The sequence below is a fragment of the Canis lupus genome, chromosome 30 (genome assembly GCF_011100685.1).
Source record: "Canis lupus familiaris isolate Mischka breed German Shepherd chromosome 30, alternate assembly UU_Cfam_GSD_1.0, whole genome shotgun sequence".
Lineage (NCBI taxonomy): Eukaryota > Metazoa > Chordata > Mammalia > Carnivora > Canidae > Canis > Canis lupus.
The window spans coordinates 35,809,633-35,836,141 of record NC_049251.1 but is presented as its reverse complement, the minus strand read 5'-3'; the positions used below and the strand labels follow the sequence as shown (position 1 = coordinate 35,836,141).

At 48.8% G+C, this 26,509-nt stretch overlaps 2 protein-coding genes across 2 annotated transcripts in view; one reads left to right on the top strand and one right to left on the bottom strand.

The window, feature by feature from the left end:
• MYO9A (myosin IXA) overlaps positions 1-10,942 on the top strand; it is a 262,747-nt gene extending 251,805 nt beyond the window's left edge. Inside the window, 3 exon segments of the mRNA XM_038580865.1 lie at positions 3,392-3,594; positions 5,433-5,575; positions 6,227-10,942. Coding sequence (XP_038436793.1) covers positions 3,392-3,594; positions 5,433-5,575; positions 6,227-6,690 — 810 coding nt within the window. The 3' untranslated portion in view covers positions 6,691-10,942.
• Positions 10,943-14,897: 3,955 nt separating this feature from the next.
• On the bottom strand, positions 14,898-24,526 carry NR2E3 (nuclear receptor subfamily 2 group E member 3). Its single transcript, XM_038579890.1, has 10 exons — positions 24,487-24,526; positions 21,070-21,103; positions 20,865-20,908; positions 20,486-20,612; positions 19,837-19,940; positions 19,551-19,739; positions 19,271-19,446; positions 18,282-18,528; positions 17,945-18,050; positions 14,898-15,265 (listed from the first exon to the last, which is right to left on the bottom strand). Exons 1-10 carry the CDS (start codon positions 24,524-24,526, stop codon positions 15,133-15,135), a joined length of 1,200 nt encoding a protein of 399 aa, XP_038435818.1. The 3' UTR covers positions 14,898-15,132.
• Between the last annotated feature and the right edge of the window lie 1,983 nt (positions 24,527-26,509).

Sequence of the window (26,509 nt, the reverse complement as noted above, 5' to 3'; positions counted from 1 at the left end):
GGTAGCTGTACCAATTTACATTCCCACCGTCAGTGTAAGAAGGTTCCTTTTTTTCCATATCCTCACTACTACTTGTTATTTCTTGTCTTTTTGATTCTAGCCATTCTGACAAATGCAAGATGATATCTCATTATGGTTTTGATTTGCATTTCCCTGATGATGAGTGATGTTGAGCATCTTTTCATGTATCTGTAGGTCATCTGTATGTCTTCTTTAGAAAAATGCTCTTTCAGGCCTTCTACCCATTTTTTAATTAGATTATTTGTGATTTTTTGGTTTTGAATTGTGTGAGTTCTTTATATATTTTGGATATAACCCTTTATTGGATATATGATTTGAAAATATCTTCACATTCAGTAGGTTGCTTTTTTGTTTTGTCGCTGGTTTCCTCCACTGTGCAAAGGCTTTTTATTTTGATGTAGTCCTAGTATTTATTTTTACTTTTGTTTCCCTTACCTTAAGAGACATATCTAGAAAAATGTTGCTATAGCCGATGTCAGAGAAATTACTGCCTGTGTTCTAAGAGTTTTATGGTTTCAGTCTCATATTTAGGTCTTTAATCCATTTTGAGTTTATTTTTGTGTATGGTATAAGAAAGCGATCCAGTTTCATTCTTTTACATGTAACTATCCAGTTTTCCCAGCACCATTTGTTGAAAAGACAGTCTTTTCCCTATTGTATATTCTTACCTCCTTTGTTGTAAATTAATTGACCATTAAGCAAGGGTTTGTTTCTGGACACTCTGTTATGTTCCATTGATTTACATGTCTGTTTTTGTGCAAGTAGCATACTGTTTTTATTACTACAGCTTTGTAGTATATCTTGAAATCTGGAATTGTGATATCTGCAGTTTTGTTGTTCTTTCTCAAGATAGCTTTGGCTATTCAGGGTCCTTATGATTCCATAGAAATTTTAGTATTTGTTTTAGTTTTGTGAAAAATACTGTTGCTATTTTGATAGAGATTGCATTGAATCTATAGATTGTTTTGGGTAGTATGGACCTTCAGCAATATTAATTCTAATCCATGAGTATGGAGTATTTTCCACTTGTTTATGTCATCTTAAATTTCTTTCATCAGTGTTACGTAGTTTTTGGAGTACAGGTCTTTCACCTCTTTGGTTAAGTTTATTACTAAGTACTTTATTCTTTTAGGTGCTATTGTAAATGGAATTGTTCTTTCAGTTTCTCTTTCTGCTACTTCATTATGAGTGTACAGAAATGCAACTGATTTCTGAATATTAACTTTGTATCCTTGTTGCAGGTATACCTTTTTTCCTGACTACTTTTAAGATTATTTCTTGCTTTGGGGCGCCTGGGTAGCTCAGTCAGTTAGGCATCCCAACTCTTGATTTCAGCTCAGGTCGTGATCTGAGGGACCATGAGATTGAGCTCTGCATCAGGCTCTGTGCTCAGTGAGGAGTCTGCTTGTCCCTCTCCCTCTGCTCCTCCCCCTGTTCTTGCATGCATGCTCACTTGCTCTCTTATAAATCAAACAATCAATCAATCTTAAGATTATCTCTTGCCTTTAATTTTTAGCACTTGTATCTATGTATGGACTTCTTTTTCTTCATCTTCCTTAGAGTTTGAAGGCTTTCTTCAGCCAGCAGGTTGGTATCTTTAATTGGTTTTGAAAAATGCTCTGTCAGTATCTCTTCAGCATTCTATAGGATCCCTCCTCTTCTGGTATTCTTTTTACATATGGTAGATATTTTTATTGTGTCCTCTATAATTTACCCTCTTTTGTTTTCTCTGCTTGATTCTTTATATTTTCTTCTGACTTCCAGTCTACTGTTTCAACTATGTCTATCTCCTTTAGCATGGTTATTTTAAGTCTGTCTGATAGCCACAATATCTGGAGTCATTGAAGGTTTCTGGGTTTTGTTGTTTTCACTAGTTTTCATTTACGTTGTCTTGTCTCCTTTTGTGCTGGGTTACTTTATGTGTCATACATAATATTTGAAAAACTATTTGTAAAAATATTTTGTGGCCTGATATGACTTTCCTCCAAGGCATATTTCCATTTTTTTTTCTGTCAGGTTCTAGGGCATTACCAATCTTGGATTACTTTAATAATGCAGTTTTAGGAATTACAATGTTCTGGACCATTCAGATGACTCGAAGCTAGGCTACAGTGTCCAAAAGGACTGTTTTTTCAGCTTACTCTTATGTTTAGTATGCAAACCTCAGGGATCCCAGTCAGACATGGAGGTTTTACCCGGCAGCAGTCCACCCTTGTGTGGGTCTGGACTCCAGTTTTTATTCTCTACCCCAGGAGTTGGAAAACTTTTTCTATAAAGGACCAGAAAGTAAATATTTTAGGCTTTGTGGACCATACAGTCTTTGATGCAACAATCAGTGCTGCCATTGTTCTTTGGAAGACTCATAGACAATGTGTGAATTAATGAGCATGAATGTATTTCAGTAAAGCTTTAATTACAAAATCAGGCACAATGCCAGACTTGGCCCAGGGTCATAATTTGCTAACCCCTGCTGTAGTCTGTCAAAAGCTCTACACAGATTCTCAGCCACCTCTTCTTAAATTTAGATTAGCCCTGAATACTGAACTAGCCTCTCTTTGGTTTTTGCTTTGTTAACTAGCTCTCTAGTGCCTTCAAGAATATTTTGGGCTTTTTATGTTTCGTCCAGTTGCTCCCAGCAGAAAGTTTAATCTGAAATACCTAGGCTGGTATTATCAGAAGCTAAAGTCATATACAAGGTAACCAATTTGAAAGCAATAAGGTTTTTTTCTCCCTCTGATCTCAAGAAGATTTCTTGAGGTACTCTCAAAGAATCTCTCTCACTAGCATCCTGTGATATATAAATGACTTTTGTTAAATGAAACTGACTTTTCAGGACATGTTTCTGTAGTCTTCCTAGAGAAATTCTGCATTCCAAGGTTAAAGTTATAGAGCAATGTTGTCCATGAGAACTTTCTAGGATGATGGAAATGTTCTGTATCTTGTACTGTTCACTATGGTAGCCACTAGCCACTTGTGGCTATTGAGCACTTGAAATGCGGCTAGTGTGAATACAGAACTAAAATTTTACTTTTATTTAATTTTAACTAATTTAAATTTAAATAACCATTTGTGGATACTTCGTTTGGAATGGATAAAGCTTAGATTAAATGAAGAATCTCCTTCAGTGCATAATTTGTTCCTGTAGTCCCACCCACCAAAGTACCCTTTTTCTAGTGCTCTTTCAAGAAATACTTAATTTAAATGTGTTCAATGGACAGTATCTCTCTAAATATCTGAGGCCTTGCAGAATGTTTCCATTTATTCCTATCATGCCCCTGGTATAATGGAAGTACACTTGCTATCCTAAATGGGTCACATAAAACTAATTCAGTCACTCAATTTGCTTCCTAACATGTATTTTTCTTTGCAGGGAAAGGGGCGACTGCGCCGAGGAATCTATCCAAGTCCATCCTCTCCTGTTGTAGTTCGGTTGCCCTCTGTGTCTGATGTCCCAGAAGAGACCTTGACTAGTGAAGCAGCTGGGGAGACTGACATCACTGAACAGCAGCAAGCAGCTATGCAGCAGGAGGAGAGGGTTCTGACTGAGCAAATTGAGAACCTGCAGAAAGAGAAGTGAGTTTCCAGGAGAAAAGGGAGCAGCCAGTTATTACCTGTTTTCATTTCCCTCATTCTGTGCTCTCTTGATTTTTCCTGATTTAGTAAACATTTATGTGTCAGGTACTGTATCTTGCGATACAGGGACACAAAGATGACAAAGACATGTTGTCTGGACTTAGGTGACAGGATGAAGAATTGTCACCTTAGCGAAGGAAGCCCCATGAGCCAGGAGACCTGAAGCTGACAGTTCTGGAGAAGGCTGACTGGGCCAAGGTGTGCCAGTCTTAGCCAGGATTCCTAACAGCTCTACATCAGCCTCATTGAACAGATTGGTCTTTAAAGGGAGGAATAAGGATTCCTAGACTAAGACAAAAAAAATCTCAAGAATGGGTATTACTCAGAACTCCCTAAAGGTTATTATCGGAAGGTCAGTATGGCCCTGGGGCCACCAACTTGGATGGTCAGGGCAGCAAATCTAGTGGGTGCTAGGATACTAGGTAGGGAAATTAGTTGCAATTTAGGAAAGAGGCAGATAGTCGACTCTGTGCCCTCTGCCATCACTGAAGCAAGGGTAGGTAACAATACCTATCTTGGCGATGGACATGCTGTGGTTCTCTTTGAAGGTATGTGTACTGATTCTTAACTGACAATAAAGACTCTTCAAAATTTTAAGGGGGTCTTTGTTTATAAGTTCCAGGATCCCAGGTCTGAGAGCTTGATGCATTAGGAGACATAGGAGTTGTTAAACTACTTTTTGCCTGCCAGGATTAATTCTAGAACTTAGGCAAGCTAAAAAAGCAGCGGGGCCTCAGTTGTGCAGAGTATGATAAGGCAAGAGTAGTGCTATCTCTCTGATGTAAGAATGGTTTGAAAAGAGGGTCTCAGTTTTGATGAAAATGGTATTGGAAGTATTAAAGGATGAATGATTCGACCTAGGCAGAGTGAAAGCATAGCTAAGAAAGCTTTGAAAGGGAGTAAAAAGTGGAAGGATAAGGAGGTTGTGGACAGTTGTGGACTGGTATATTTCTAGGGAGTGACAAACTCTTAAGATCTGCCCATTGGAGAAAGTGCCCACATAATGTGGAGGAAAGGTTGTTAGAGGTAGCCGACACAAAGGTGACACAAAGGCGCCTCAAAGGCAGCTCGGTGTGGACTACTGAAGTGAGCTTTTACAAAGACATTAATTAACATAGATCAGAGTGACATCAAGTAGTCATGAGAAAGCCAGATTAGGAGCCAAGTACCAAGACTCGAGGGCACAAGAGGGCACAAGTGAGAGGTATTGGGTGCCTGATGAAGAGGAATAGAGAGAATGCTGTGAGTGGAGGTTGCATATGCTGCAAAGGACAGAACAGGTCATGCAACGCTTTACTTCTTCAGAGGTCTCGGTGGTTAAGGTAGAGGATATCATCTGTAGCCAGTTAGTGCTGGTTCATGGAAAATAGTTTAAGAACTGGAAGGAATCTTAGAGATCATCTCATGTAATCTCTTTGTTTTGTGGATGAGGAAGCTGAAGTCCAGGGAGAGGAAAGTTCTTTGCTAGTACATTATGTATGAGTTTAAAACTGTGATCTCTTGATTACCAGCCCAGAATTCATTTTACCAAAATATCTTAACAGCTGCAGCATCTTCTCCCACCTCACTCTTGGCTCTATTATAGGTCCCAGCCTTTGCTATTTGTAGCCTTCATCATTACTGTGATTTGCGGGTCTTTATCATCACCTTGAATGGGAACACTAGGAAATGTTACTGTCTTGCTACTTCCAATTGCTTTCATCATAGGTCTTTTTTCTTACTAGTCTTCCTTCCACTTCTTATCAAATGCTAGTGGATTTCTTGATTCTCTCTTACAGGGAGGAGCTAACGTTTGAGATGCTAGTACTGGAACCCCGGGCCTCTGATGATGAAACTCTTGAGTCTGAGGCCTCCATTGGGACTGCTGATAGCTCAGAAAATTTGAATATTGAGTCTGAAGGTGTCATCTCTGAGAAATCAGGTAAGTGAACTTACTTGAACAAAGACTCCAGATTTGTTTTGCAAGGAAGGAGTAAAGATTCCCAAGCTAAGACAAAATCCTTTCAAGAATGAGACTACTTTGTCAGGTGACAAAGTCCTAATGAGTTAAAATATACTGATCTTTGTGAAGCTTCCATTATATATTGTTCATTAGACTAAGCCTTTAATGCAATGATAGTTTTATTGTCAGTGTAATGTTTTCTCCTCTGTTTACCACAGAGAAAAACCAATCATCACAACATATATTGTCTTACTGACCCATGATGCATGTTCTAAGGGTGGTTGGCAGGAGTTATGCCCTGCTGAGAGATAGGCTTATACCAAAAGAGGTATTTAACTACCTGGCATGTCTCAGGGAGACATAGAATTACTACGTATCCTGGCAGTATTTTAAATGATAGTGACAGTTGTAGGCCTCTCCTAATGGTGTAGTCAAACTCCAGATTTCTTGGGATTGATTCTCAAATGATATATGTAGAAATAGGTAACTTCTCAAGTTATGCACAGAGTAGGTCAGCCTGGACCCTTCAGACTTCAGCTCACCCACCACATGGGAATAGTGAAACCTATTCATTATGGGATGATGAATTGGAAAGTGTCATTTATAGCTTTGATCTCTTCTTTGGATTAGAGAGAAGCTTAGCCCTTAGCTCCCTGAAGGCAGCTGGCAAGTCTGAACATTCAAGCAAATTACGAAAGCAGCTAAAAAAGCAGCAAGACTCTTTGGATTCAGTGGACTCTTCAGTCTCTACTTTGTGTTCATCTAACACTGCATCTTCTCATGGGACCAGAAAACGATTTCAGATTTATTCTAAATCTCCATTCTACCGAGCTGCCTCAGCTGGGGAGGCCCTGGGAATGGAAGGGCCATTGGGCCAGACCAAATCCCTGGAAGACAGACCTCAATTCATCAGCAGAGGAACCTTCAACCCTGAAAAGGGCAAACAAAAATTAAAGAATGTGAAAAACTCACCTCAGAAAACCAAAGAGACCCCAGAGGGGACAGTCGTGTCTGGCCGCAGGAAAACTGTGGACACAGACTCCAGCTCCACCCAACAGCTAGCTCTCTTTGGAAATAACGAGTTTATGGTCTGAACTGGCAGCTGTGTGTCCCTTCATGGCTACAGAGTGGTAAACACATCTCATCTTTGGGGCCTCTTCTCATCCCCTCGTCCACAATAGTCTATCCTAATTGTGGTCCTGCCTCTTGCCCAAGCATACAACTGAGAACTTGTGTGCTAATTTCTTGGGCCTCCTGCCAAAGCAGAAAGGCCTCTTTGAAGCCTGCTGGGGATGGTGCCAGCTGTGCCTTGGCTGCTGTACTTGACTGGAGATTTCACTAAACAGAGCCACCTGGGGCGGGATTTGGGTCAGTTGTGGAGGTCTTCATAGTTGTCTCTCCTCCATCCTCTTTTCCTTCCCAGAGATGGGTGTTGAACTTGGGGGGGTGGGCAAGGAGGGACATGGTGGGCCTGAGAGAACCACTGGTTTTTGACATTTGAAGAAAACATATAAATCTTTCTTAACCGTGAAAGCAAAAGAGCCTTTGGGTTTATTTTGGGATAGTTAGGAGCTGGGGTAGAATATAATTTTTTCCAAGGATTTATAAAAGCCTAAGCCCTCTATTTTAAGATTTTTGAGAAATACTCCATGTTATATTCTGAGGAAAGTAAAAAAGTAATTGTTTCCATGAAGCCATCAGAGCATGTCTCAGACATCTGGTTACATGATGAAGCAGAGAGTACATGTTTTGTTTTTTGATGATATTCAGTGTCATAATAATGCTGGTTTCACTCCTGGTTAGTTCCTGCCAAATATATTGCATGGGCTGAAGTTTCAGTTGCCCTCCTGTTTTCATACTTCCTGGTCCTAGGATTAGGTTCCTCTGATCTTTTTTTAAGTGTCTCAGAGACATGGTGATCCCTAAACACCTAATCCACCCAGGCTTTCCTCTTTGTATAGATTAAACTGAAGATCACATATGAACTTGTTCATCTGCTGGTGGAATTCCACCACAAACTCAAATAATATGACCATTTAATCACTTCTCCTAAAACATTCATATACAACACTGCATGAATAAGTGTTAACAGAAAGCTGCCAAAAAGTAAGAGAAAAAATTTTAATATAACCATCTAGCTATCATCTTCTTTTCCTCAGACCATCAGTATTAAATAGATGAAAAAATAAATCAAGAACTACTTGAAGCTATTTTTGTTAATATTCTGGTTACTGAAGTTTACTGTAAATATATATGTATAGGATGCGTATTTCTTTTTAACCTTATGCTTCCCTCCTCCTGGTGGAATTTCTTCCCACAGATTAGGAGCCATTGGATAGGGTTGAAAGCCACTATCCCTGGGTTGAGGGAAAAATCAGACCATCTTTTTCACCACTGGGTGTCTCCATACACCTGAGCTACAATAGCATTTTAAGCTTCTTAGCATTTGTGGGATTAGAAATCTGTTTTTGCTATTTATAATATATGGAAAATGAAACATGATACTCTTTCTTGAGATAAGTATGTGAAAATGTTTATTTTTAAAGTTACTAAATGCATCTTGTCTAACTACCACATGCACTGTTCTGAAAAAGAGTCTTTACCATCTGTAACCTGAATTTTGGTTATTTTTTCTTTTCATACTTCTTCGATTTGAAGTTATGGAAATATTAAGCCTTTTGTTAAGACAGAATCTCTCCTGTTACACAACACTGAACCTCATGTCACTGCCTCAGTGGTTATTGTCAAGCCCCGGAGGTCAGACTTAGAACATCATTCTGAGTGGCAGCTAAAGGTAGCAGGAGTCTTCTCTCTCCCTGGTTTGGTTTCAGAAATGAGCTAGGGAAAGGAATCTTTTTAAATATCCAGAATGATGATGGTTATGAGTAAGTGTTAGATTTTATATCCCACAAACATCCACCGCCTTGTTTGTGCTGAGGAGTAATAAATGTAAAGCCTTTTAAAAATCAGAACTTTGGAGACTCTCCTAGAGGAAAACCCAACCCCTCAGCATGGTCATGTCCAATTGGGACTGCTGGTGCCCCGGGGCCCCAAGCCAAGCTGCACAGGTTGTTTCAATATTCCTGGGAGAGTAGTGTCCTGCTGGGCATTGACTACCCTCTACTTGCTCCAGAACATTGGTTAAATACCATACAAAAAAGAGATTTACCCTTGTTGGATAATTTCCTTTGGCCCCAGGGAACGGCCTGGAGAACATATCTTGGCATATGTTCTCCCTTCTAAATTTTTGCAGATTTTCTGTATTTGTTTGCAAAATAAGTTTTTGGCAGTTTAAAAAAAAAAAACATATAGGTCACTTTATAGGAACTAGGCAATGGATGTTAAAAGACTTTATAATTTTTCTCAGGGACCTGAACCTGAATTTGGATAAAATTAAATAAAAAATACTTGTTTTTTGGTTGCTAGATTTGTGGATTTCTAGTCATTTAACAAACTGCCAGAATGGAGGGTGGTGGGGAGGAGAGATCCACACAATTGTAAGAATGGAGAGCAAGTGTGGGACCTTCCCTTTAAAGGGAAGAAAGCTTTTCTTCTGATAGTGTAACAGGTATTGGTGGCCTGATGAAGAGATGAAGCCATAACTCTTAAAAACTGTCAGAACCAAGTGCTGTATCTTCTTCCATCTGATCTTATCTGGTCCTCTCCGTGGTTAAAGTTATGTCACCACAAAGTGATGCTGTAGTACAATCACTTATGATGAAGATGTTTAACTTAATATATGTAAAAATTGTGCTTCCTATTGCTTCTCTTTTACTTTTCTTTGATTTCAAATGCCACAAACAGAATCCCTGGGTGGCAGCAACAGGGCAGCCCCACATTTGGAGCCCAAGCTCCAAAATACAGAGCAATTTGTTCATATCACACATTCCCAGCCCCAAACAAAGCCAGGTTTTTCACTTCTCCCCATTAAACCCAAGGTATCCCTTATAATGGAAAATGTAATAGAAGCAGAGAAGTATGATTTTAAGGTTACATCGTGTATCATTAAGTGAAACAAATTTGTTTAACAGCAAGGATCAGGGAGGTGGGATGCTTAGTTTATAATGCACTTTGTACTTCCTGCCATTTTAATTCCTTTGCCACTCTGGGCTTCTGGAAACACAAAAGGAGGTATGGAGTTCCCAATATGGACCTTGCAGAAACAGAGGGACCTGAAGTCAGGGGATGGGATACCAGAGCCCCTACCTTCTCATGCCTTGGAAAACAACTGCAGCTCCTACCCTGCTGCTGGGAGGTTAGTGGAGACTTCTATGTTCCATGACAATAGAGTTTTCACTGTCAGAGAAGGAGGAGTCCAGCAAGGTTCTGAAGGCCCACCTCAGTGACTATGGGCCATGTTTTGTTTTTTTTTTTTTTTTTTTTTAACTATAACTAACAAACATGTACCTTTCACAAGCACTTTGGTGAAGTAGAGAAGAAATTCTCAGGATGTGTTCAAAGTTAAGAGAGTTTTAATTTTAAAAAGAAATACAGTCCAGATGGCTTTTCTCAACCTCCTCTCCTCTTTTTTCCCCCTTGGTGGGGAAGCTAGGCATGGGGCTTGAATCATTCTGTGTTGACAAATGTGTTATGTCTATCCATAACTTTGTGACAGTTTCCAGCACTGCCCCCCAATGACACCATGCTAGCTTTGGTAGTAGAAGTCTTTGATATTTGAGGGAGTCCTTGTTTTTCTGTGCCCCTACCCACTTTTCTCTGGAACTGCTCCCACATTTGATTTGGTGTTAAAAGCTAACAGCAAAATGATGATTATGGAGGTGGATCTATTAGATCTTATTGGTCTCTTGGTTAAAATTCTTCAAGAAAACTGCACGAAGGGGAGTATCACCTTGGTGTTCATCTGTACTTAATACCTATTTATCAACCCTCTTAGGTCATATAAAAGATGCACCTTTTGAACCGAGTAATTGTATTTACTAGGGGAAAGGTGTGGATTACAGATTAGTATTATATTATTTTAATGGATTTAAAGTAATTTATAAGTATGCTGAGTGTAAATTTTTAAAAGACTATGTATTGTAAAAGGACATATCCTGTGAAATATAATATCATTTTACTGTTTAACAGAATAATTCTATAAAAAGAATGATTTATCTCACCCACGGAACTGATTACATTCCTGATGCAATCAACAGGCACTTTGTAATTTCCTTTGGGGATGGTTTTTTGTTTTGTTTTGTTTTATTTTTTGGGGGGGGAGAGCAAGACATCACCTGTATAAAGTGCAGTTTGTGTCACTCAGAACATGCACTGTATAGCTACACAAAAGCAGCTTGATGAACAAGTCACTCCATGGCTCATTAAAGAACAAAGCTTCCAGAAGCAGCGATACGTGTGGTTTGTTTTCTGACCATCCCGGCCCCCACCCAAACTCCAGTTCCACTCCAAGGAAGAGCAGTGATTTTTGTTTGTAAAGCTGATTTTTGCTTAAGAAAACGATTGAGCCCCAAATTGACAAAGAGCAGAAGCAGCAGTTTTTGGAACTCCGCTGAATTCGATTGAAGGTGATTCAAGCTATTAGTTTTCTGTAATAGATGCTAGCTGCTAGCTCTAAAGACTCCATTTAATCAGCCTAGAGCTAGGTGGACAGTGACGACAGTAAGTCTACATTTAGGATCCTCTCCAAAAAAGCTTGTCATAGCGAAGGAGTAGCAACATCTGCTAATAGAGGTCCCAGGAATTCATGCCTAGGTTGTCATTTTCATTCCGCCACTATGTGACTTGGGCCCTTTTTGGTTGTCAGTTTTCACATCTGAAAATGAGTTCTCTTTCTCAGGTTTACTCTGCTTATAACTCCCACTGACTCTCAGGTCTCCATATAAAGGGCAGTTTACTGGAAATCCCCCCCCACACCCCACCTTGAACTGGGTTAGAGGTCTTTGTGTTCTCAACAGCACCCAGTATTTGTGGCATCAAAAAACTCATGTAAGTTTGCAAGACAAGAAATGTGCTATCTTGCTGACTCTTAGATCCCTAGCACCCAACAAAAAGTGTCCTTGCTTAAATATTGGGTGAGCAGGTTAAATGAGATTGGGGGTTCCCAAATGCATAAAAGCAGATAAGACACATATAATACCTGATTGTTGAATCTGTGGGCATCTCAGCTTCCTAGTTGAGTGTGTCACTTCCCGGCTCTGGGAGGCCTTTTAGCCATTCATCCAACAAATATTTGCTGAACACTCACAGGTACTGTCCCAGGTGTTTGCATGCATTGCTACAAACAAAGCTCCCTAACCCTGTGGAGCTTGAATTTTAGTGGAGGAAAACTACAGATGTCCACCAGATGAGGACTAGCCATCCCCAATATCTGGCTTCCACTCTCAGGTTATATTTATTAATTTGAACAGTATTTCTTGGCATCCTTGTGTCTCTCTCTGCCTTTCCTACCATTAAGCAGTCCCTAGGGTGAAAGAGGATGACTGTCTCACAATCTGAAAACTGCAGCTGAAAAAAAGGCCCAGATAGGCCCACAGAGGCTGCCTCTGTGTGCTTCATAACCAAAGACATTAATGGCTTTGAAGGCAAAAAAGCTTTCACAGTATTCCCTCTCCTAGCAACACCCCTAAGTGCAATGAAAGCTGATACCCGTTGGAGTTTCAGTGCGCCAATTTATGGCAAAATGTTGAATTAATCCTGAGATCAACTGAGTTCTGTATTGTATTAGGAAAACAAGAGCCATTCAGCATATTTCAGGTAAGAAGGACATAATACAGGAATTAGGGGTCTAACACTAAACACTGGAAGAACTGGAAAAACAAAGATCAGAGAAGCTCTCATAGAAGGTTGAGGAAGCCAACACAGATCTCAGCCAAAAGATTGAAGTTAAGAGCATGCCTGGAAGCTACTGCAATCCTAAAGAAGGCTGCCTGAAATCTCCCATCTTCCCACACAGCTGGCTGCAACTGCCTCCAGAGAAGAATAACTTCATCCTTTACGGCCCACGCCTCACATGAGTGCCTGTCTCCGTTAGCAAGCCATAGGGGGAAAGGCATCCTGGGAAATGTAGTTCCTGGCATCTCTGCAGTGAGGACCGGACCTTAGGAGGGAGGGTAGTATTGATGCCAGGTTTACCACAGATAATGCAGTTTATATACCTCCTCTAACTCCCTAAGACTTCCTCCTGGAGATCCCAAACAGTCTCCCAGTGTAGAATTGCTGTGCTCACACATCCCAGACACCAGCCCACAAACTTCCAACAGGCCACTTCTGCGCTCCTATGTTCTGAGACATAGGTAATGGTAGGGTAGACGTCCAGGGCCTAGCTGGTCCTGTTTCAGCCGCCTTTCATGCCACAGTGCCTTCGCTCAGGCTTTCTATATGCAAGTCTTTAAACCTTATGGATAAAACCTGTGATAGGGAACTGGATGGTGTAACGGCATTATAGACATTAAATGGCCTGAATAACAGACAAGGTTGATGCTTTTGGAAGATCAAGAAAATGGGGCACCTGGGTGGTACAGTCAGTTGAGGATCCAACTTTTGATTTCAGCTCAGGTCATGGTCTCAAGGTTGTGGGATTGAGCCCTGAATGGGGCTATGTGCTGGGTGTGGAGCCTGCTTAGGATTCTCTCTCTCTCCCTCTGCCCCTCATCTCTACTCGCTCTTACTTTCTCTCTCTCTTTCTCTTTACATACATATGTAAAGAAGATCAAGAATAGTTTAAGTGCTCTAATGGGAAGAGCTCAAGCTGGGCAACATTTGCCATACTCTCCTCTCTGGGCACTAGTCTGGCTATTGTCATTCCCAGGGCAGAGTGTCCTAAACCACCTCCTTCCATCAAGGCAGGATATCTCTGTGAGCTAGGAGAATTCATACCCTGGCCAAAGGGCAAGAAACCCCTAGGATTTCACAGATTTCTCACACAACCATCTCCTTCTTGACTTCAAGAATTTTCTTCTTTGAGGACAGGAACTGCAAGAGAATCATTCAGCCATTCAGAGTGGAGGGTCTGTGGGGGGATGGCAGAACCAGAGTTAAGCAGAGTCACATAGAGTCACACCAGGGTTTAAGTTCTCTCCAAGCCTCAATTTTTCCATTTATCACTGGGGATGACTGGTCCCTGTCCCAGCGCTAATCTGAGGATTGAATAACAATGCCCTTCTCATTGCCTGGTGTGTCATAAAGTGCTCAAAGGATGTTAACTTTTTGCATTACTATCATTTCCTAGGTCTTTTGGGTCTGTCTTTGCAAAGGAGGAGGTTTGAGCAACTCTCCATAAGGAATTAGGACATGATAGAGAGTCCTCTTCTAAAACAGTGCCTGGGGACCCCCGGGGGCTCAGCGGTTGAGCATCTGCTCTCGTTTCAGGGTGTGATCCCGGGGTCCTGGGATCGAGTCCTGCATTGGGCTCCCCTCAGGGAGCCTGCTTCCCCCTCTGCCTGTGTCTCTGCCTCTCTGTCTGTGTCTCATGAATTAATAAATAAAATCTATTTTTTAAAAAAGTGCCTGTAGCTGCCTGGTGTTGAGTCAGATGTGCTCGCCTTTGTTTATGGAGGGGCGAGGAAGGACAGGAAGAGAAATACTGAGAGAGCCTGTGGGTTGGCGGGACCCCAGCTGGAGAGAAGCTGGGTTTTGACTCCTGTGGGAGATTTTGGAGCTGGGCTTGGCTTTGTTGCACCTGGACTCTGCCTTGGCATGGAAGCCAGATGGAACCCAAGAGCCCGTGCTCACTCCTTCGGTGTCCTCCAACAGAGAGCCTTTAACACGTTTGTTTTCTTGGTTTTATTTATTTTTTATTTTTTCACGTTCTGATTGAGATTTAACATAATACAGTAAAGTGCACAAATCTTGAGTGTGCGGCACAACTAATTTTTATGATGTGTGAAACCACCACCTAGATCAAAATCAAGAACATTTCCAGCCACCAGAGGGCTTCTTTGGGCCCTTTCCCAAACACCCCACCTCTCAACACCCCCCCGGCCCCCCCCAGGTAAGCACTATTCCAGCTTCCACCACCACCGGTTAGTCCTGCCTGTTCTTGAACTTTGTATAAGCAGAACCTGTGCCTGGGAAAATTCTTCTGTTCTACTTTTATGTCTGTGAAAGCCATCCATGTTGTCACATGTGTTGGTAGTTCATTCTTTTTTTTTTTTTAAAGATTTTATTTATTTATTCATAGACAGAGAGAGAGAGAGAGAGAGAGACAGGCAGAGGGAGAAGCAGGCTCCATGCAGGGAGCCCGACACGGGACTCGATCCCAGGTCTCCAGGATCAGGCCCTGGGCTGAAGGCGGCGCTAAACCGCTGAGCCACCCGGGCTGCCCGGTAGTTCATTCTTGATTGCTATTTTCCATTAAATGAATATACCACAATTTATTAATCCATCCTACTGCCAATGTACAGTCAGGGGCTATCATGAATAAAGCTACTGTGAATATTCTTATAATATCTTTTTGTGGACACCTCTGCTTAATACACATACCTACATGTGGAACTGCTAGGTCACAGGGCAGGCAAACGTTTGGCTTCGGTAGGTTGTTTTCCAGAGTAGTTAAATGCATTTTACTTCCACCTCCCTCAGTTTTTGAACATATCACAAAGGAGCTTCTCCATTGGAGTATTCCCTATGGTCTTGCGGAAAAAGAGGAGCTCAACTCGTTCAGAAGTGATAAACCTCAAAGATGGAAGAAGCAGGAGCAATTTTCCAAACCTGAACAGGAGAGAGGACACCATCAGTTTTATTATCAGCTTCTGAGCATGAGTCATGGGGGCAGTGGGATAAAAACAGTGAATAAATAGCTTATTATGTGCAAAGACTGTAAAGTGAGAATTTACTTCTATCAATACTGTATAGGATGTAGTAATCATATATATGATTATTATAATTATGTAATGATTAATACTATGTATATTTGAATAAGAATATAAATTCACTCTGCAAACCGCCTAGGATGATAGAGTAGCCAGTAGTAAAAGTGTTCTGAAATTGAGGCATGATTTTTGTGGGTGAGATACTCATCCAGGAGAAAAACAATTGCAGTTTTAAATAACTATTTAAAAATTTTTTTTTTTTTTTAAGAGAGGGAGTTTGCTGGAGTGGCTCAGTTGGTGGAGCATCTCTTGATCTCAGCTCAGATTTTGATCTCAGGGTCGTGAGTTCAAGCCCCACTTTGTTCTCCATGGTGGGTGTGGAGTCTATTGAATGATGAATGAATGAATGAATGAGTTAATCAGTCATCAAACCATCCGCCAAGCAAGGGTCCCCAGTGCAGAGAAGATGGATGGTGAAGCCAAAAGACAGATGGGGGGGGGGTGGGAAAGGACAGATGGGAGGGATCAACAGAGGTCAATGCCCAACATGAAGGAGGTCACTTCAAAGTTGGGCAACTCCATGCTCAACTCCCCCCATGGAGGCCTGTGGGAGGCTTTCCTTCATCTCCTAGTTATCTGTGGGACTTGTTTTTGTCAACTCGGGGGCTTTCTTTCTCTTGCAAGTGCCAAGTGGGTGGCACTGAGCAGTTGTGCATCTCTTGCTTGTTCCTTGCTTTTCTGAGCTAGGGAGTTTTAGGAAGAAGTAACTAGAAAGTTAAGTGGAGAAATTGTTTTTCAAATTGCAGGAATTCATCCACCAGTGGTTCTGAAATTAAACTTACTGGGTTACCACCAGCCTTTAAAAAAAATAATAAATAGGGACACCTGGGTGGCTCAGTGGTTGAGCATCTGCCTTCAGCTCAGGTCGCGACCCCGGAGTCCTGGGATCAAGTCCCACATAGGGCTCCCCACAGGGAGCCTGCCTCTCCCTCTGCCAATGTCTCTCTCTCTGAGCGCCTCTCATGAATAAATACGTACATCTTTTTTAAAAATAATAAAATAGAAACAGTAACTTGCTGTCTACAAAATAAGGCTATTAGGATACTATTTCATTGAACTTTGTTTCAGTGTCTGTGTGTGTTCTGAGTTATGATGAAAACTATCTCCTCCTGGGTATTGCAGTTTTTATAAACTAAAACACATGGACTTAGGGAACCCCAAACCTCTCTCTCAGCGTTCAGTTGCTCAGTTCTGCATGTAGTTGGCATTCAGCTGCTGTAGAAGTGACATAGGAAATCCTAACCAGAATTGGAATTGGAAATTGGGCGCAAAACCAGTATGCCCAGACGTCTCTGGGAGCTGATCCCAACAGAAGCACAGCCTGGGAGGGCTACTGGTGTTAGTGTCTGGGATGACTGCTCTTAGATGCTCTGTCAAGGGACAGCCCTTCCCGCGTGCTCCCAAGCCACAGAAATCTTTCTGGACAACACGGTATATTCTTTATATACTTGGACTCTTTTTAAAGGGAAATGACCTCTTGAGATAATTTCTCAGATTAGAGGTGATTCGAAGATGCTCGCGTTTGCTTACTTCTTCAGAGCGAGCTGCTGAGAGCCCCCCAAAGAATGCAAATAATATGGCCTAAAATAGCCAACAGATGCCGAGGGGGTCAAGGGTCAGCCTTGCCGAGGCTCCAATGCATCTGCTGGTGCTGCGCCACGCTGGGGCAGCTCAGAGCACTGGCTCCCGCCCCCGTACCCCCCAGCCACGTTCTCAGCCTGTAGCTACTGCCCCCAAAGCCAGCCATGGCCGGGCTCTCGTCCAGGCATTTGGCTTAGCCAAGTGCATTCCTACGAGATGTTCCTCTGCAGCTACAACAGATCTCGTCATGTTCCCTCAAAACTCTCTTCCTCCTGACTTTCCTTTTTATTTCTTGATCACCTCTTCTCTTGCTCCTTATATCCCTCCATCCAAGTGCCAAGTCTGACCCATTCGACCTCCTGGAGGTTCCCACAACCGTCCTCTCCCTTTCATTCCTACTCCCCAAGAGCAGGACTCCATGGACTCCCCTGGATGATGGCAGTGTGTGCTTCCCTCCCTGGTCATATATCCAGTACTCTAGCTCTGTGTACAACACCCTCCTGCTCGAAATCTGCAGTGGCTCCCCTCTGCCTACTAAATCACTTATGGCCTTTGGCTGGCATCCAAAGTCCTGGACAGGCTGGCCCCAGAGTGCTGTCCTAGCTCAATCTCCCACCTTCTCACTGGCAGCAATCTGTTACACCTTCCAGCCTGGACTCCTGTCCTAGACACCTGTATAGATACGTAGATAGAGATGTAGGGTGTCTGAGCCCTCACTATTTGATGAGGGTGGCTCTCACTGTGTCTTATGCTCATTTCCGTCCCTACTTCCGGGGCCTGGCACACAGTAGATGCTGGATTCGTGCTGGGTGAACTCATATCTTCAGGCCGTCTCATCAGCGACACCAGAGATGGTGTCAAAGAGGTGAGGGTGGGGGAGTGAGAGGGGTAGAGAGGTGAAGGGACAGATGGGCAGGCAGGCCTAGGCTCAGGTCACCTCACAGGCTGGCTGGGGTGGTGCGCCTTGCTGTGCTGGCTCAGCATCACTTGGGACTGGTCCTGCAAGGCCTCCACGTGCTCAGGATCCTTCAGGCCCCGAGTTTCTGGAGAAAAGCATCGGCAGTGAGACCCGCTCCCGGCCCACCCTGCCCGCCCCCACCACAGTCAGCCAGGCCCCTTGGCAGGGGGAGCCCAGTCCTGTGCCTCGCCGCTGCTCCCGGGGGAAGAAGTCTGCCCCCGTCTGGGTCTCTGTGGGGTGGATGGAGACAGGGAGAGGCAGGAGATCCCTGGAATTCCCATTCTTCAGCCCCAGGCTTGGGCGGAGACTCAGCTACCTGGTTTGAAGAGGACCAGGGCCTTCATGCAGGCGAACTCCGTGGGGTCCACCGCCAGTGCCCGGAAGCGTGAGATGGTTTCCTGCAGGATGCGACTCTCGGCGCTGGCCAGGGCCAGGCGGCCCTGCGAGCTGCCGGCGGCGGGGCCCTCGGGGGCGGCCAGCAGCGGGCAGCTGTCCAGAGGCAGAGACCACTGTATGGCCCCGAGGAGGAAGAGTTCGCTCCACGCCTCCTCCAGCAGGATCACCTGTGCCCAAGGGAGGAGCGGGTGTGACATGCGACACCTCTGGCTCAGCCTGAGCCTCTGCCGCCTCCCCCGGGGCCCTGGTCCTAGATGCCTGGGCCGTGTCCTGACCTCTGCCCGCCAGTGGCCAGGGGCCCAGAGCTCTGGGCTTCGGTACGATCTGGCCCGGCTGCCCAGGCTCCAAGACACCCTCCTCGTTCGTCCGGAGCCTCTGCTGGAACATGTAGGAAGGCCTGGGGCCGTGGAAGTTGGGAAGCCTCAGGGACAGTCCCCTTGAGCGTCCCAGGCTGGGTGTGCTCAGCAGACAGCCCACGCCGCCCCTCAGGTGCCTCTTCTCCCTTTCCTAAGTCGGCTTGGCCTTGGGAAGCTCGCAGGGAGGTCGCACAGGTGAGGTTAGGCTGACCCCGAGTCCCCGAGTTGGAGACATCTGTGCCCCTGGGGGTCGCGCGCTTGCACTCTTCAGGGTGTGCAGACTGCCCTATCATGTGCAGGGGGACAGTAGGACCTTTGTCGGGGCGGGGGGACCTCGGGCGCCATAGGCACTGTGCGGCCCTAGGTGCACCCCCACTCTCATCTCTGCCTAGAGAGGTGAGCACCCCCAATGGTCACGTCCCTGAGACATGTATCCCTGACTGACACTGACCTGAGACAAGCGCACGCCAGCTGCCGGCGTCGCCAAGCTTCGGGGGCCCCTGGCATCACCTGCACAACGCCGCTGGCTCAGTGTGGCCCGGGCCACCCTCACCTGATCGCGGAAGGGCAGGTTGGAGAACACGGGCAGGTTCTTGGCCCACTTGACAGCCATGAAGAGAAGGCGCGCCGAGGTCTCGTGGATGCTGTCCAGGCCACAGGGGGGCGAGGAGGAGTACGGGGACGAGGGGCACTCGGGGTCGTTGCTGGTGACATCAATGTTCTCCTCGGCTGTGGGAGGAGGGCTGGTGACATCGGCCCCAGGCCGAGGCAGGGGCAGGGGCAGGGCAGGGCAGGGGGTGCTCAGGGCCCCCCCATCAGCCGCCGGCACCTACCGTCCTCCGGCTCCAGCTTAGCGCAGGTCTCGGCTGTGATGAGGCTGGCCATGAAGTGGTGGTGGCCCGGGGCTGCGGACGCAGGGGCCGGCGGGGCCCCCAGGGACTCCAGCGCCGGCTCCGAGGCGGGGGCCCCGCTGCCCGGCCGCACCTGGGCTGCGCTGCGCGGCTGCCGCTCGTTCTGCACGGCTGCGGGGGCGGCGGCCGTCAGCGGGGCGCGGGGGGCGCGGGGGGCGCGGGGGCCCCTCCCCGGGCCGGGGGCGCCTCCCCGGGGCCCCCGCCTCACCGTCCTGGTTCATGCCCTCCTGCAGGCACTTCTTCAGCCGGCAGGCCTGGCACTGGTTCCGGTGCGCCTTGTCCACCGGGCACGTCCCCGCCCCCACCTGGCACCTGCGGCAGGCCCCCCCCCCCCCCGGGCGTCAGCGCCCCCGCAGGCCCTGGACGGGTCCGGGACGGGGCGCCGGTCCCTCCTCCCCGAATGTCATCCTCCTGGGGGCGCGGGGCAGGAGGGAGCGCCCCAAGAGCCCCCATCCCCCACTCCCCTGCCCCCATCCCCCATCCCTCCATCCCTCATCACTCCACCCCCATCTCCCATCCCTCCATCCCACATCCCTCCGCCCCATCCCCCATCCCCCGCCCCCATCCCCCATCCTCCATCCTCCCACCCCCATCCCCATCCCCCATCACTCCATTCCCCATCCCTCATCACTCCATTCCCCATCTCCCATCCCTCATCCCCCATCCCCCATGCTCCCACCCCCATTCCCCATCCCCCATCCCCCGCCCTCCCACCCCCCCATCCCTCATCCCTCCATCCCTCATCCCCCATCCCTCATCCCCCATCCTCCCATCCCCATCCCCCATCCCCCATCCCCCATCCCCATCCCCCCACCCCGCCCCCCATCCTCCATCCCCCCATCCTCCCACCCCCCCACCTGTAGATGAGCCTCCGCCTCACGCTCCTCTTGAAGAAGCCGCTGCAGCCATTGCAGGCGTAGATGCCGTAGTGCTTCCCGCTGCTGCTGTCCCCGCACACGCGACACTGCAGCGGGGGGCCCAGGCCTGGGGGCGGGGCGGGCTCACAGCCTGGCCCCCCGCGCCCCCCCCCCCCCGCCTCCTGGGGCCCTCCGCCGCCCCCCCCCCTCCCGCAGGGCAGCACCCTGGGTCTCCCGGCCAGAAGGAGCCGCGTCCCCTTGCGGGGCAGCCCCAGGCCAGGCCACCCTGGGGTGTCCCCCCCAGACCCTCCGACCGCCCCCTCGGGAGCTCTGCCCCCAAAGCCCGAGGCCCCTGCCCCTGGACGCCCGGAAAGCCTACCTGCGGGCTCCTCTCCCAGGCCCCAGCGGCCCGGGGACGCCTTCCTGGGCGCAGCAATGGCCATGTCGGGGGCAGCCCCCCGCCTGCGGAGCCTCCCTGTCCCCACCTGGGGTCCTGTTTCCACTTGTCCCTCCCCCGGCCCTGGTGCTCTCCCTCCTTCCCCCCAAGCCTCTCCTCTCCGGCCTCCTGCCTGCCTGCCTGTCACACAGCAGCTGCCCCAGCTGTCCCTGCAGCGGCGGCTCCGCTCCAGGACGCTGCTCCCAGGGCACTGCCGGCCGGGCCTGTGAGCCTCTTAATCTTTACTGTCTCCGCAGGGGATCAACCGCCGCACCTGCGGTGATACCAAGGTGCCCCCGAGCCCGTGGCCCCCTGCCCCCCCCCCCAGGCTGCCCGGTGTCCCCCCCCTTTCTGCCCTGTGCTCTCCACCTGCTGGCCATCCAAGGCCGAAGCCTGAGCGGAGGTGTGGACTCCAGGTCCCCCACGACTGTAAATCTCTTTGGGCGGCTGGGCATGTGTCTGGGAGCAATTGTGTGTCTGGCAGACGTGTGTGCGTCCGTACGCTGTGAGGCTCCCTGCGCGTGGTAGTCCGTGTGGCTCCAGCTTTCCACCCTCCTGGTTCCCACCTGAGCCCTTGATAGGGAGCTGCTTAGGGCCGAGGTTCCTGGGACCCTGGAAGGGGGCTCCCCGCACATCCAGCACCGAGGGGGCTCCCGTCACACAGGGGAATGGGTCTAATGTAGGGTGCGAGGCCGGCCTGGAGGCAGGGAGGCCCGTGGCCCAAGGTGGAGTCCCCTCCAGGTGCCATCAGGCCTGCAGGAGGGGAGGGCGTGAGGACGCAGCCCCTGAGCCCCACTCCAAGCTCTCGGGCGGCCTCGCCTCCTGTCCCCGACCTGGCCTCACGGTCACAGGCAGGCTGGCCTCTCTGCTGCCCCCAGACCCCGTGTTCGCAGGTCAAGCCCAGGGTGGCTGTGAGGTGAGGAGCCCGAGGCCAGAGTCTGTGCCTCCTCAGACCCAGCCGGCCCAGGGGGAGTGTGGAGAGAGCCCAGACGGAGTCCAGTTTATATGAATGTACGTATTTATTTATTCCTGAGACGCGCAGAGAGGGAGAGACACAGGCCGAGGGAGAGGCAGGCTCTGGGCAGGGAGCCCGAGGTGGGACTCGATCCCGGGACTCCGGGGTCACGCCCTGGGCTGAAGGCAGACGCTCAACCGCCCAGCCGCCCAGGTGCCCCCAGAGCCCAATTTAAAGACCTGCTTTGGCTTAGGCCGGCCGCAGCCTTGAGCCGGTGCTCAGCCTTTCTGAGCCTGTTTCCATGTCTGTGAAAAGGGGTTTCAAAAGTACGTGTCCTGCGGTGTAGTTGGGGAAACGAAGTGTTCCCGTGCCCGGTGCTCGGTAAGAGCGTAACACGTGAGGGGGGCTGTTATTACTGAGGTTTCACAGCAAGCCTCAGGAAACTGCCTTTCCTTCCCCTGCCCCTCTGACCCTACGCACCCCCCCCCCACCCCGGACAGAGCGGGGAGCCCTGTGTTGGTGTGGGGGGCACCACCCTCCTCATTCTCAGCAGACCTGCTCACCTCTGGGGTGGGGGCAGTGCTTGCTCAGGCTTGGAGCCCAAGGAGGAATGGAACAGTAAGAAGTTTCTGGAAGGATCACGCAGGGAAGGAGACAGGGGGGAGGGCCTTATGTAGGTGGGGTTAACCCTCACTGGGACAGAGAAGCACTACTGGGGATTTGGGAAGTCAGCTCGAGGGGCTTTGCGGGGTAATCCGCTTTCTGGGGCCTCAGAAGATCGAGGGTGCCAGGCTGGGCCCCACACCGCAGCTCCTCCGCCTCTGCTCACCTGCACCCCTCCCGACGGGCGGCCCTCAGAGCCGCCGCCCCGTCTCTAGCTCCACCTGACCTCCTGGGCCATGGGCATCTTCCTTGACCCTTGACTAACCTATCCCTCCTCCCCACAGCTTGTCTTTCCCACCTCAGGGGGTGTCTTCGCTGTCTCCCTGGGTCCTCACCTCGGGGAGCCCCAGAGTCACCCCAGAGGGCCTCCTCGGCGCCTCCCTGGGCCATCTCATACACTCACGGCTTCCGGGACCCCGCACACCTGCCTGGTCTGGGCCGGGGCTCCATCCACAGAGCCACCGGGGTTCAGGTGTGGAGACCAACCCCACGTGCCCCACCAGCCCGTCCCCAGCTCGTCCGTCGGCTGGTCGCCCAAGCCGTGGGCGGGGGCCACCCGGAGCACGGTGCCCGCCCAGGGAGGAAAGCACCCAGGCTGAGCGCAGGGTGTGAGCTGGAGGTCTGGGCCAAGGAAGGGCCTGGGGGTCAGGATGGCAGGGGTAACGGGAGCGGGGCAAGGGAGGGCTCGGGACGGAGCCGTGAGTGGTCAGGAGTCCTCTGGCACCTTTGCGCCACCAGGAGCACGAGGGCGGAGGCGAGCAAGAGGAAGGCTGCACAAGTACTCCCAGCATCGCGCCGATGCTCCCGCAAACCTCACCCCACAGCTGGGGAGGCCAATGGCTTCAGGCCGCACAGCGGCAGAGGCAGAGGAGCTTAGGGGTGGGGACAGGTGTCTCAAACTGGTGTCCGATCCCCCAACTCCTGCTTTCCCTCAGGGCGCTCCCGAGGAAGACTGAGCATCTCTTTGATGGGAGCCCCAGAAGGTAGCCGGTGGGAGGCGAGAGAGCAGAGGAAGAGGGGGCCGCCCTGGGAGGCGGGGGGTCGGTGGGGGGGGGTAGGCCGAAGCTCCAGGGCTGGGTCTTGCTCTCAGGGTTGAACCTCACTCCAGGTCACCTTTCTCTCCCCAGTCGATGGAAGATTCCAGGGCCTGGGTTCAGAGTTTCAGGTGGGCGGGGCATGTGCACAACGAGGCACTCGGTGGACAGGAGCCTATTTTAAACTTGCCTTTATTTCCCTGATCTTCTCTAGTGGGAATGTGTGACTTGGAATCCATCAGAATGAAAGACACGAGCAGGGGTTGACGTGCCTGTTCTTAAATGTGTTTGGACTTGATTCTGTTGAACTCGCGCCCTGTTTTGACTTGAGCCCTGGCTCCCCTCTTGCCCCCTCTCCCTGTTCTGGGGCAGGTCGGGCCCAGCCAGCGGCGGCCCGGCGGGTGCTGGGGAAGGAGGACAGCGCGGCGGGGCTGGGGAAGGGGTCCCCCCCCCCATTTGTGACCACCAGCTGCTAGGGCAGACGCCAAAGGATTACGCAGCCCAAAGCCTTGAATCTGCTGACAAAGCCGCCAGAGGCCACCTTATCACTAATACAATTATTCCCCCGGGGACAGGTCAGCAACTTCCCTGACTCCCTGGAGGAAGGGGCAGGTAGGGCGGCCAGGAGGGGCTGGACGAAAAAGGCTGCAGAACTGACCTGCCTCTGGCAGGTAAAGCCCCCTGCCCCAGACCGTGTGGGGCCTGTCATATCTGTGTCACCCTGTCCCAGGCCTGTGAGATGACCTGGGTGCTGTCAGAGGGAGGAGGACTGACTGACTTCTGGGATGAGGTCAGGCTGGTCTCCACAGTTCCAAGATCTTCTGGTTTCCGGTTCGGGGCAAGCTTCATTCCTGGCATCCGGTCCTGGGAACATATTTTCTGGGATTTCTTTAAAACCCTCTTTATTCCGCACCCATGGTCTTGGCCATCAGAGAGGGGATAGCCAGTGACATGTGCACAGGCTCTGGAGCTCAGGGCATCACTTCCACTTCTAGGAAACTATCCCATGGAAACATTTCACGAAGATTTAATTATATGGCTGGTCCCCGCAGCAATTTTGGTAAAACAGCCGCCCGCAGACAACTGGCTACGCGCTCCAGCCCAACGGTGGGATGCGAGGCGGCCCACTGCGAATGGGCAGCGTCTATATCCACGCGCGTGACAGTGCGCCCACGGTGTACGGCCCGAAGGCCGGCTGCAAAGCAGCTCACACGGTCCGATTTCGTGCATCTCAGGGCAATTGCTGCCCGAAGGTCATGCGGCTCCTCTCTCCTTGGTGGGACCTAAATGCATCAATAGTTGGTTTCTCTAGAGCAGTGAGGGGAAGGTTCGGGTCTCCCAGCGGCAGAGACGGGCAGGAAAGCTTCTCAACAAGGCCCCTCTCTTTTCTTTTCAAGATAACACTTAGGAATAATCAGATATCCCCTGCGTAGCTTTCCCAGCCCTTGGCTGGTGAAGTCCTTCCCCCCGGGGTCATTTTCAAGGTCCGAGCTGACCTGGGGAGGCTCCCTCTTCTGTCCTGGGCAGAGGCCAAAGGCAGCCTGTCCAGGACGCAGGCATCGGCCTGCAGCTCCAAGCGGGGGTGACCCCTTCCTCCTTTGTCCTGCATGGCTGGCAGCGAAGGGTCTCTGTTCCCCTTCTTCCCCACCCTGTGCCCCGAGAGGTGGGCTTCTCCTGTATCTAGCAGAGCTACTCGAAAGATGCCAGCGGCAGAGATTCTCACCACAAACAGAAATGTTGCTGTTTTGTTCAGAGGTTCAATAATACATATAATATATATAATTACATTATTATATATTAATTATATATATTAATTATACTAGATATTAATTATACTAGATATTAATTATATAATATATTAATTATATAAAGTAATATATAATATAATATATTAATATAATATTAATACATTGATTAATATATTATATTAATAATATATTGATTATATACGTGTTGCAAGAAAATAAAGCTGTTTTCATTAAAAGAAAGAGAGAAGGGGGATCCCTGGGTGGTGCAGCGGTTTGGCGCCTGCCTTTGGCCCAGGGCGCGATCCTGGAGACCCGGGATCGAATCCCACGTCGGGCTCCCGGTGCATGGAGCCTGCTTCTCCCTCTGCCTGTGTCTCTGCCTCTCTCCCTCTCTCTTGGTGACTATCATAAATAAATAAAAATTAAAAAAAAAAAAGAAAGAGAGAAGGGCTAATTTGAAACAAATATTGCTACTACTATTAACAATAAAAGTGGGAAATATTTATGAAGCAATTGTGAAGCATTTCTATGTGTGAGAATGAAAGGCTTCTCGTGCCTTCGATTTTGCTCCCTCATTCCCCGAGGGGAGGGCTAGAATCTCCATCAGTGTCAGGCCTGAGCCCTGCCTCACCAGACCAGTTGCAGCCGGTGCAGCCTGCAGAGCCTCAGAGGCGCCCTTTCTCTGTCCTCTCCTGCTCTCGACCCTTCCATGCTGTGCTGGGGCAGAGCCGCAGGCTGGGAGAGGGGCCAGGCAGGGGCGCCTGGCTGTTGGGAGCTCTTTGAAAACCAGTAGAGAAGTGTTTTAAAAGTTTGACAACAGGGCAGCCCGGGCGGCTCAGCGGTTTAGCGCTGCCTGCAGCCCAGAGCCTGATCCTGGAGACCCGGGTTCGAGTCCCACGGCGGGCCCCCCTGCTTGGGGCCTGCTTCTCCCTGTGTCTCTGTCTCTCATGAATAAATTTTTTTTAAAAAAGGCTTAACAACACCTATAACCATACCAGCGTATTCCAGCCGACTGACCCTCCTGGTTATAATGTTTATCTTCTTCTAGAAACGAAACTACGTCAGGCAGGGGTCTCACCTTGGGTCCTTGGACATTTTGAGCCAGATCATTCTTTGTTGGGAAGGGAGGAGGCCTGTCCTGTGCTTTGTAGGATGTTTAGCAGCAACCCTGACCTCTCCCCACTGGAT

Excerpts from the sequence above, each read along its gene's own strand:
- NR2E3 (XM_038579890.1), bottom strand. The coding sequence starts at position 24,526 with ATGTCACTGGCTATCCCCTCTCTGATGGCCAAGACCATGG. Across the intron at positions 20,613-20,864 it reads CCTGGGAGAGGAGCCCGCAG|GCCTGGGCCCCCCGCTGCAG; the intron begins GTAGGCTTTCCG and ends CCCCGCCCCCAG. Across the intron at positions 19,740-19,836 it reads GGAGGGCATGAACCAGGACG|CCGTGCAGAACGAGCGGCAG; the intron begins GTGAGGCGGGGG and ends CCGCCCCCGCAG.